The sequence below is a fragment of the Protomyctophum bolini genome (assembly GCF_963924005.1).
Source record: "Protomyctophum bolini genome assembly, chromosome: 9".
Taxonomy (NCBI): domain Eukaryota; kingdom Metazoa; phylum Chordata; class Actinopteri; order Myctophiformes; family Myctophidae; genus Protomyctophum; species Protomyctophum bolini.
In genome coordinates, this window is record NC_137870.1 from 37,188,648 (window position 1) to 37,200,232 (window position 11,585).

Sequence of the window (11,585 nt, forward strand, 5' to 3'; positions counted from 1 at the left end):
AGTGCCAATGCCAATTGTTTTATTGTGGATACAGAGATAAAAACCAATTAATGTTTTGGACAGACAAGCTGCCTTCTTCTGGGCCCCTGTCCGAAACCAACGTTTCAGACCGACATTTCCAAAACCAACGTTTATGACAGACAAGCTGCCTTCTTCGGGGGTCTCTGTGTCCACCATAAAACATTTGGCAGCTACGAATGTGCGGCTGTACATTTTTTATTACTACTGAATGTGTTTTACCACATGACTGAGGTGTCTTTGTCTGTTGCTGCGTTCTGTGCAGGTGGAGGCCACTTTGAAGGATTCGGATCTCTTTGACGCCAGCAAGTGTGATGAGTGTACGTATAGACTGTGTCTGTGCGGGGAAGAGTCTCACACTTTCCACTGGATTGTGACACCTAAGCCTGACGCACTGGGTGAGTCTCACACACACACACACACACACACACACACACACACACACACACACACACGATTCACTCTATTCACTTTTCACCTGATCGGCGCTACAGCACTGTGTGATAGTTTGATGTTCAAAGCATTCTTTTGAAACATCCTCTCCTTTGTTCACTCACTATGGCAGTCTCTTAATGTGTATTGCAGCCAGTGTATACCATTCAAGACAAACTCGGTATTAACTTTTATTTTACTTCGGGGCACTTGCTTGTTTTACACACCTATAGTCATCTTTTGGATGGACTTGGCAGACATACTGTACAGTCTTCCTCAGTGATTTCTATTTCCTACAGTTACAGCACCTAGTCCACACCCACAGATAAAAACAGAACATATTATTTCACAGGTATGTAGTCGAGGTAGGACCCCAGTAAGTCAAGATAACTGCTGTGAATCATGCGTGCTGACAGCTCAGTCCCCCGCTGCCTGCCTTAAAGAACCAACTTGTTCTCCTAACGTTGATCTCTGCGCGGCCCTGAAACCCGAGGATTTCAGGGCTGTCAGCCTCCATCAACGGAGATGAAGACAACGATCTGGGATGAATACCTGATTGCACTTTGCCCCCTCCCCCCCCCCCCCCCCCCCGCCCCGCCCGTCCTCTGAGGAGCGCTGACAATCACTTGTACTAACGAGTCAGGTAGTCTCTTTCTCTGACGAAACGCGAAGAAACCTCTCTTTCTCTCCAGAGGGGGCAGAGATGTGTATAGTTGTCCTCTATGATCGTGATTGAAGGGGGTTAGAAGGTAGGATTGAAGGAGGGTAGAAGTTAGGGGAGAGAACAAGTGAAGGAGAGGGATGTTGGGGTGTGTGTAAAATAGACGAATGGAAAAAGAAAGCTCCCCCTGACTGTTGGTGGTTTTACATAAACCATAATGGCTCGGAGCTCTACATTTTAATGCTGTCCTGTCAACCATACCTGGATCCACTTTTAGCTCGAATACCTGTCTCATTAAAAAAGAAAAGTGCTCACAAAACTCACAAAAACAGTATTTCCGTACATACCCCGTTTGCGTCATGTTTCTCTTCCATTAAATTAATGTACCACTAATTTGCTGAAGCAGATTAAATTATGTAGCATGTAAACTCGGCTAATATATACAGTATACATACGGTGGCCATAGATTTGTTGTAGCTGTTAATTAGTTCCCATATGGTGGTCGTATACAGTATGTACAGTAATATTAGTTATGGGTCAGTTTTGCCTTAATTCCCAGGCTCATTATTTCCCATTAAACTCCAAACAGAATGAAAACATCATCCCAGGATGTCAAGTTTGGTTAATGTTTTATAAAGTTAGACTAAAATATTTAGTCTATTTTGAAATATTCAATTCAAATTAAGGCTCAAATAAGGGACATTGCAAAATTGGTGGAAAAAAAACCTAAAGGTAATGCAAATTGCTGGAGGTAATTGCAACACTCACACAGGGAATGGAAGAAATGAGCTGGTATTTTCCATACGTTAATAAAATATTAGGAGAGATAACGAGGGCGAGTTGCCATGGTGAAACAGCAAATGGAGACCGAGGAGAACGAGGCGAAGGAGGGAGAACGTGGAAGACTTTAATCCATATGGAGGGAAATACACATTAGCCTAAGTATACACGTTGAATGACGGGGTGTCAGCACAACGAACAGTAATCAATAAGTGTTTGTGTTTGTGTACAGGTGAGATGAGTCTGGAGGTCACCGCCATGGCCGTGGAGACAGAAGAGCTGTGTGGTAACGACATAGCCATTGTCCCTGAGAAAGGATATAAGGACACCGTGGTCCGTCAGGTGCTTGTGGAGGTCAGTGAGTTCTCAAGCCTTCACATTTGCGGTTTCCAAATCCTTACTAAAGAAATAAAGAAAAAAATCTTGCTCGCTTTCAATGCTGTCTGACCGTGTAATTAGTTTACCCTGGCCCTCACGGCCTACCTTTGATGTGCTGCCTACCTATGATGTTTTCATTCCATGTTTTCTCTTCTTTTTGTTTTCCTCCGTTTTAATTTTCTCTCTCTTTTCTGTATGTTATATGCTCTGTGAAGCACTTTGGTTTGACCTGTCGTTGGAAATGTGCTATACAAATAATTGTTTTAGTTGATTTTGATTTACAATTCATTAATGTTTTCTCCAGGCTGAAGGAGTGCCGCAGACCTACACCCACAATGCATTCCTCTGCCCTAAAGGTCAGCATTCAGAGACATTAAACACATGTCAAGTTTGATGATGATGAAGTTACTATTTGCGCTACAATATTATTAACCACCCTAACATTCCTGTTCTAGAGGACTCTACTGTACAAGCTTGTAGATCGGCGATTTCCGGCCATTACAGTATGCAATCATTGGGACAGGCCTAGATGCAACCCTCCTCAACAAACATTTTCCCCATTACTACATACACACAGTGTACTCGTACTAGCTAATCATTCTTGACATCTTGGAACACCACACAATGCACACATTCTCTCAAAAACATATAAAAACAACCCTTTGGAATGAAAAGTCTTCTCTTCTTCTAAATGCGACCCTCTCTGACCCCAATGTCTCCCTATGGTCCCACCCAAGCCCTCATGGATTAAAGTTCTCAGTCGCCACGACTGGTTTCAGTCATTTGGATTCCATAGCTTAGCTGGTCGGCCCAAAACATCATTACATTTTCGGCCTCGAAATTGTATTTTGCTTTATTCCATGTGCCGTCCTTCTGCAACCCCTAACCCTATATATCCCTCTCCCCACACATCCGTCTGTGTGTGGCTGTCCCGGTGCTGGTGTGGTGGAGCAGAAGGTATGCCGCTGAACGAAACCGTCCCCCTGGTGCTGCCTGTGGACTTCACGGCCGGGTCACCAAAGGTCTACGTCTCTGTGCTGGGTCAGTAAGATCTTCATTTCAATAGTTTGGGTGTATACACCACTGGTTCCCAAACAGTGGGTCGCGGATACATTTTCCAAGGGTCGTTTTATTTTTTTGTTTCCTACATTTTGTTTTTAATTATAATTATTAATTCAAAACGGTTTAAAAAAAGGGAAAAAAAAGAATGTTAAAAACAAATGTTTAAAAAGTACGATCTGCTATTTCCACTAATTTGGGTCCTGGGCAAATATCAAATGTCTCTTTTGGGTCACGGGGCAAAAACGTTTGGGAACCAATGTTGTACACACATCAAGGTCAAATTTGTGAATTATCGTTTATATACAAAGTGCTTTGTATTACTGTACATACACACTTTCACATGCATTCGAACGCCACAAAAGTAAGGTAAATGAATCGAACGCCACAAAAGTAAGGTAAATGAAGGCAAATGCCACAAAGTTGAATCTTGTGGACATTCTATTTTGTCCAGTTCAACATTCCACGCAGGACAAATATCCCAATATTTAAGCATATGCACAGACACACAGACACCCCAAATATGGATACGGTTGGGTCAGATCAATCTCATTTTGGAAAACATTATTCAGTGCAAATCTGCATATTTATTGGAACAAATTGCTCTCAAGGGCATTCCAGCCCCCGTTCTCTGGAAATCTGACCATAATCTTCCATGAACATTATTGTTGCCCCCGTCTTCTCATTCCTATTCATTCTCTGCTCGTAGTAGATTAAAGGGGAACTTTTCTGATATTTAATGTGAGGAGGAGAAATGTCCTACATCTGTCATCACATGCCAATGCATTGTGTCGAGAGCTCACACTGGAAAATGTTTCAAAAAAAATGTTTGTGTAGCTGTTGGGAAGAGATCCCCTTTAATACTAGGCAAATGGTCCTGTACTGCAGTATAAGATTCTTCAAACCCCCCCCCCCCCCCCCCCCCCCCACACACACACACACACACACACACACACACACACACACACACACACACGGTGATGTGCAAGTCTTTTTGGGGAGATGTTTGCCTTTTCACTTGTATGTTTAGATGTTGTACTGAGCTTCTGTTGCTAAATGCTAATTCCATCTAATAGCTTAATCGACACTAACAGTTCTGTCTGCTGTACTGTACTTACAATAATTCCATCTTTCTTTCTTTTCCTTTTTTCTTTACCTTAGAATTGATCCACTTTATCAATTAATCACATGACTTTATTTATGTCCGATCAAACATAGTGTGTATATTTGATCTTAACCGTGTATCTATTTATTTATTCATGAACCTTCCCTAGGTGACCTGATGGGAAGAGCCATGCAGAACCTGGACAAGCTGCTGGCGATGCCGTACGGCTGTGGAGAGCAGAACATGCTCAAGTTCGCTCCCAACATCTACATCCTCGAATACCTGGAGGCCACCGGACAGCTCACCCAAGAGATCGAGGAGAAAGCCATACTCTTCCTGGAGACTGGTGAGCCCAGAACATAACTTTAAGCTGTATTTTGTACAATGGTGTTGCTGAAAATAGCAGATCTACAAACTCATTGCGGGCTTGCAATGTGAGACATTGTGAGCCTGTATGGCAACTAAAGGCACGTTTATTTGTATATAGCACATTTCAACAGCAAGGCAATTCAATGTGCTTTACATAAAACTTATATATAAAAGGACATTATAATAAAAAAGGTGTTGTAGATTGGTTGTAGGTGCTATTTTACAGCAAAGAGATCTGCTATAGACAGGGCTTAAAGTTCTCAGTCCTGGGGACTGATTTCAGTCCTGAGGATTTCATAGGGGTCATTTAATGAGATCAGTGCAGATTTGCAAAAAAAAAAAAAGAGGGGAAAAGTATCGAGCCAACTCACTCGGGTGCAGTTTACTTACTATTTATACAGAGAGTGGTTTTCAGGTTGACCATGAATTCAGAACCTCATGTATCAACATACTCTTCTTACATTTGAGTGAGTAGTTAGTTGATATCCTGCATGTTTCTGGGTCATAACAGGGTATCAGAGAGAGCTCAACTATAAGCACGATGATGGCTCCTACAGCGCCTTCGGGAAGAGAGACAAGTCTGGCAACACCTGGTCAGTATGATGAGTTATTATGTCAGCCACACTGTTATTCTGGTACACATTCATAATGATGTTCCAATCAGTAGGCCTATATGAATTCCACATAAAGGAACTGTCATTTCTAAAATACACGGTCAAGAAAGGGTTTCTTAACCCATTTTGACCTGAGATCAGATTCAAAAAATGTCTTCTACATCCTGACAGTTTCCTGAAAAAGCTATGTTTCTATGTCAGTCGTTCTTCGAGTTTTCAAAAATAACAGACTTACAAGCTCGTAGCGCGCCACTCGGTGGCGCGCTATGAGCTTGTAGTTCTGCTATTTTTCAATAGCTAAAGCATAACATCAAATGCTAACACCAAAAGGGGTTCCCGCCCAAAATGGGTAAAGGCTGCTTATGAATAGCGATTACAAATGGATGCATAATACACATTCAATACGTACGTATTCAAAATTATTCTTTACTACTCCCGGGGGAGGGGGGGCAATGAAAATGTCCTAAGCATTGCTCAAGACTCATTTGTGGATATATTTTGACTCTCAAAATGTAATGGCCAACAAACCTTTGAAACTTTTGACCAACTTTGACCAATTGCTGTAAAATGTGTTTTTCCTGATGTATGGAAATATAGTGTAATGTGTAGTTCTGTGTGGTGTGGGCGTATATCTGTATGAGTTCGGGGTGTAGCAGAACATGCGAGCGAAGTGGAGTGCGTTTTCAAAAAGATTGGAGCGGACGTCGGGTTATTAGCCCACACAATTTATTATTATTGACAAGGTGAGGAGTAGCGGAGCAGACCGGCGGAGAGCCGGAGTGGGGTCTCCCACGCGTTCAACTCTGCTCACGTGCTCTGGTGTGTAGCTCAGCTGTCTATGGGTGTATCTCTGTATGAGTGTAGGGTGTAGCTGTGTATGGGTGTAGCTCTGTTTGAGTGTAGGGTGTAGCTGTGTATGGGTGTAGCTCTGTTTGAGTGTAGGTGTAGCTGTGTATGGGTGTACTGTAGCTCTGTTTGAGTGTAGGGTGTAGCTGTGTATGGGGGTAGTGTATAGTGTAAGATGGTGTTGGGGCGCTGTGGGTGCAGGCAGAGCCAAATGTGAGACGGCACGGCACACCATTTGCAGCTGTTATATAATCGCCATGAAAGCAGGGTTCATTCAAAGGTTACCACAACCATTAGTCATGGTCAGCTTTGTTTTCTAAAGTAAGTGTGTGTGTGTGTGTGTGTGTGTGTGTGTGTGTGTGTGTGTGTGTGTGTGTGTGTGTGTGTGTGTGTGTGTGTGTGTGTGTGTGCGTGTGCGCACGTGCGTGTGTCTGTGTGTCCAGGCTGACCGCTTTTGTGATGAAGTCATTTGCTGGGGCCAAACCATTCATCTTCGTGGACCCCAAACACGTTGATGATGCCAAGAAGTGGCTGGTCTCTCACCAGAATAAGGACGGCTGCATCAACTCAGTGGGGAAACTGTCAAACAACGCCATGAAGGTTTGTGACCTGTCTGCAGGTAGCTGACGGAGCATAGTCAGGGAATGGCTGAGGTGGGAAAAAGTACTCAAATGTTTTACTTAAGTAAAAGTATCGATACTGCAATATAGAAATACTCCGTTACAAGTAAAAGGCTGGAATTTTAAATGTAAAAGTACAAAAGTGTTGGCATCAAAATGTACTTAAAGTACCAAAAGTAGGCCTACTCATATGCAGAATGTCCCATTTCTAAAATGTCTAAAAAGATATTTTGAAAATAACAGATCTACTAGATCACAATGCATCGTATCATGACGCAGTGTGAGCTTGTAGATCAGCTATTTTCAAATTGGACGGTTACTTTAGAGACCACTGGTGAATGGGTGGGCAGCAGGCTGTTGGGCGGAGCCAGTAAATATGCTGCTGATGATTATAATTCCCTGGGTTCCATTCTGGCTCAAGACTTTTGTTGGATGTCAGTAACACAGCACAGCTCGAGCATGCATGCATGCACGCACAGACAGACACAGACCTTTTCAAAATGCAGTAGTTACAGTAGGCCTACACTCAGCATCATCACAGACATCGAATGTGTAACTGTATGCAAACTGACCAATACAACATGAATTTGTCTTGAAGACATCTACAGTACTCAATAATAAGACTAGTCCAGACATACTTTAGGGAATCAAATCTGGCGACTGGAGAGGAAATTCCCTGTGCCCAGACTTTAGTATCATGTCAGACTGTAGATTATAATGTCTGTCTGGAAGACAGAGTACGAAAGAAAAATGATATTTAAAACTAAAAGCAGTGATGACCAGGCCTTTTCCACAGAGCAACACGATTCAAAATGTAGGACCAGGCCTTTTCCACAGAGCAACACGATTCAAAATGTAGGAGTAGTTTGTAAAACTATAGGGAAAAACTAATTCCAGGCACCACTAAGTGGTTCTATGACAATGATTCATGTTCCCAGTAGGTGGCGCTATTACTGTAAATCAATATTGGCACCTGTGCTCATATCAGACATGGTGAAGTTTGGGGAAGATTTCATTTGACTGTTTAGTAGTGTACAAGTAAGCACATTGAGCACATTAAGCCCCTCAAAAATATGATTAATTTGTTTATAGAATAATAATAAATAATTCCTTTCATTTAAATAGGGATTTGCGCTGGTTCAATGCTCGGGCCCTAATTATGTTAATGCCAATAAAGAATAAAAAAAAACAATGGTGCGTTCCCACCGAAAGATCAAATATTTGTTTGAGCGGTGCAATTACATATAAAGTAATGCATTTGCATCGATCGGCGCAAATGAAATGTTTGTCACCTTGATATCTTCACTCCAGATGGAAAATCCCAACTGAGGTGACGTTGGCTTCCCCCCCCCAGTGTGACCAAAGTGGAGCGAGTCAAGCTAATAGATATTTTATCTTTCCGCGGGAACGCACCTTAACAGCTGTTTCACTGATAGTCGTTTCCCCAATTCCCACAGCAGTTTAGACAGTGTATAAGGGCTGTTCAGAGCAGAAGTGTTACTGAATGAAAAGTGTCTCTATCTAGCCTGTAAACATATAACTCTGACTGGTGGCGGTTGGTTCTGTCTACAGGGAGGAGTGAGTGATGACATCTCTCTGACAGCCTACATCACAGCTGCTGTACTGGAAGCGGATCCCACCAACACCACCGTGAGTTTCTACTGTACATCATGCCGCACCTTCTAGTTCTGTTCCTTACAGACTGCTTACGCACATTTGCGTTGACCAGTCCAACCTGGACATTAACCCATTTAGACCTGAGGCCGATTCTACAAAATGTCTTCTAAATCCTGACAGTTTTCTGAAAAACCCTATGTTTCTCTGTGAGTGGTGCTCAACCTTATTCATGTCAAGGAGCCCCAGAATTATCTGTATTTGGCTGCCGACCACAATCTCAAATTATGTTGTTCCAGGGACCCCCCCCCCCCCCAGAAGCAAAGAGTTTAGTTAAAAATGCTTGTAGATCTGCTATTTTTCAATAGCTAAAGTATACCATAATGCTTAGAACACCAAAAGGGGTTCCCGCCCGAAAATGGGTTAAATAACACCAAGTTTTCATTCGCTAAGGTATACTCTGTCCGCTATACCTTTACAGAACATGGTGTGGAGGTTGTCATATGTAGTTAGAAAATGATCCTATTATTGGAAACAATATTAATAACCAAACCAAATGTTGACAATGTATTGAAGAAGATTCTTGCATAAAAAAACAGCATTACAGCATCATTGCCCTGGCATCAGGCCCACCAGGGGAAAGCTCCCATGCAGAGCACCAATCTCATACCCTTCTTATAGTTGTCTACTCTAACAAAGATGCTGTCCTTGAATGGTCATATTCTGTACAGGCATGTATTGCTGAACCTGCTAGAAAGAGAAGTAAATAGACCTTGGAACGGTTGTTGACTAGATCCTAATGACCGCAACAGGAGCTGTGACAAGGCCTCTACTGTGAAGTTGACTCCATGGTCCAAACACAATTGGATAGCCCAATCTGTTTTTTTTTAACAGATTGGCATTTTAAATAATTATTATGATCCTCTCCAACCTGATCCAGAGACCAACATAGACCAGAACCTATTCTAAATGTTTAGTTTTTTTGTTCTAATTACATTTGAATATAATCAAATCCTATGAGGAACTGATGTTACTGACAGCGTGTTGCTTGTTCGAGTCCTGTTCATGACGACCTTTGCTGCATGCCTCCCCTTTCTCTCTCTCTCCCTCTTTCCTGTCCGTCTTCACTGTAACTATCAATAAAAAGGCACAAAAGCCAAAAACAATTAGTTAAAAAAATAATAATAATAAAGTCATCTCTTGTGTGTTGCTGCATCAGGACACCTGGATAGGCATGTGTCTACAGTGTCTACAGAAAGCAGTACTTGGAGGCAATCTGGAGAACAATCTGGAGAACAACTATACTACAGCCCTGATGGCTTACGCCTTCACCTTGGCTGGGAAAGTGGAGGGAGGATACGGTATCTTCATCTCTTCACAGGAGATCAATGCCACCAGAGTCAAACTCATCAACTCCCTGCAAAACGTGGCCACCGTTGAAGGTATAGGGCAGCAAAGTGTTGCACCTGATCTATACTTTGTTGCACACCAGTGTTGTGCACAAAAAAATACATGAAGATTTGCATTATTTTTTTAGGTACAACAAACAGAGAAATGTAAACGTGAGTGGCCAATAATCAATAACTCTCTTGCGACCGTACCTATACACATCCTACAGACGGTACTACTCACTGGGGGAGAGTCGATGGCCCCGATAACAAACTGGATTCCCTGGCGGTGGAGATGACATCGTACGCACTACTGGCCATGCTCTCCGGCCCCCTCGACCCCGATCATGACCTGGCCGGCATCGTCCGATGGCTCGCCCTGCAGCAGAACCCATGGGGTGGCTTTGCCTCCACACAGGTAGTTAAACGGTGTTCTTACGCTTAACCACTTAAACCCTCCACGACCCGAGTTGTCTCTGTACTTGGGAATACGTTTTTCTGTCCACCAAAAATGTCTCTGCCAAAAATAGCCAAATCTACAAGCTCTGCTATTTTTGGCCCCCAGATTATGGATGCTGGGGTTCAACCGTTCAAGTGGTTAATGTATCGTCATTTTACAATGCAGTAGAAGTCCCACCTTCATTAACCAACCTGTGGAGACCTCTCGTTGCATGTTTTTCCACTTTGCCACAAGCTTCCGGCCACTCCTACACACCTCTAAATAAATCACACACAGGAAAGCCTAACTATAAATTTAGAGGACCATATTCAGCCCACTGACTATGACTTGCGCTATACGTGACATTACCGCTGACAGTTTTTCCTAAGTACACCGACTTCTTTAGGAAGCCATTGGTAGGCATTCATTCAGTACAAAGATTTGAATTAAAAGCGCTCGCTGGGAAAGAATATATATTCAAAGATTTGCACACATTTTCACGATTTAAAAAAAATGGCAGATCTACAAGCTCATACATTCAGTATAGACGTGAGATCGCTTGAAATATCCAACACAGAATGTCATTGCATGGTTATTTGTCCAGGTTGCTGTGTATTATCTTGCATTTTAATGTATTTTTAGGTGTAGAATAGATTTGAAAAATAGAATAGTTTGTTGAGTGTGTTGCTGAACATAGTAGCTGGAGAAAATATATACCACATAATATCGTTTAGCCAACATTTACTCTATGATTCAGAACAGTGTAGAAAAATGGAAACAAAATGTGAAAAAATAAAGCCATCACCCTTTTTGCAAAACAATATATGTTAATGACGTTTAGAAGATTTAGAACACTTTCCTGGGGGTCTTTGTGTGTAATAAGTGGGTTTTAGATATTTTAGATTTTAGCAGTGAGCCCAGCTCTAATGTCATGAACACTGGGATCACTTACTTCCTGGACTACATCAAGGACTGTCTAAAGTCCTTGGACTACATGTTGTCTCAATAAGACAGCCCTCCCCCTATCCACAAGGAGGAGCAGTGCACCAAAGCATTATGGGAATTGTAGTCCAGGAAGTAAGTGAGCCACAGGAAAGTGTTCTAAACTAAATCACATATATATATCATTAACATATTATTTATTTTGCAAAAAAGAGTGAAGTGTCCCTTTTAATGGCCTTTACTAAGCCACCACTTAGCTTAATAAAGCCACCCCCCTGATGCATTATGGTGCAATATAATAACTCATCAAATTAGCTTGA

General features: G+C 42.2%; 1 protein-coding gene across 1 annotated transcript in view; it reads left to right on the top strand.

Annotated features, from left to right (window-relative positions):
• LOC308321853 (alpha-2-macroglobulin-like protein 1) overlaps positions 1-11,585 on the top strand; it is a gene marked incomplete at its 5' end in the record, with an annotated part of 36,731 nt that overhangs the window by 16,276 nt on the left and 8,870 nt on the right. Inside the window, 10 exons of the mRNA XM_080772944.1 lie at positions 284-416; positions 2,124-2,245; positions 2,574-2,625; positions 3,224-3,310; positions 4,603-4,779; positions 5,314-5,395; positions 6,706-6,862; positions 8,455-8,532; positions 9,716-9,938; positions 10,115-10,302. Of these exons, the coding sequence (XP_080629070.1) occupies positions 284-416; positions 2,124-2,245; positions 2,574-2,625; positions 3,224-3,310; positions 4,603-4,779; positions 5,314-5,395; positions 6,706-6,862; positions 8,455-8,532; positions 9,716-9,938; positions 10,115-10,302 (1,299 nt within the window). The remainder of the gene's footprint in view (positions 1-283; positions 417-2,123; positions 2,246-2,573; positions 2,626-3,223; positions 3,311-4,602; positions 4,780-5,313; positions 5,396-6,705; positions 6,863-8,454; positions 8,533-9,715; positions 9,939-10,114; positions 10,303-11,585) is intronic.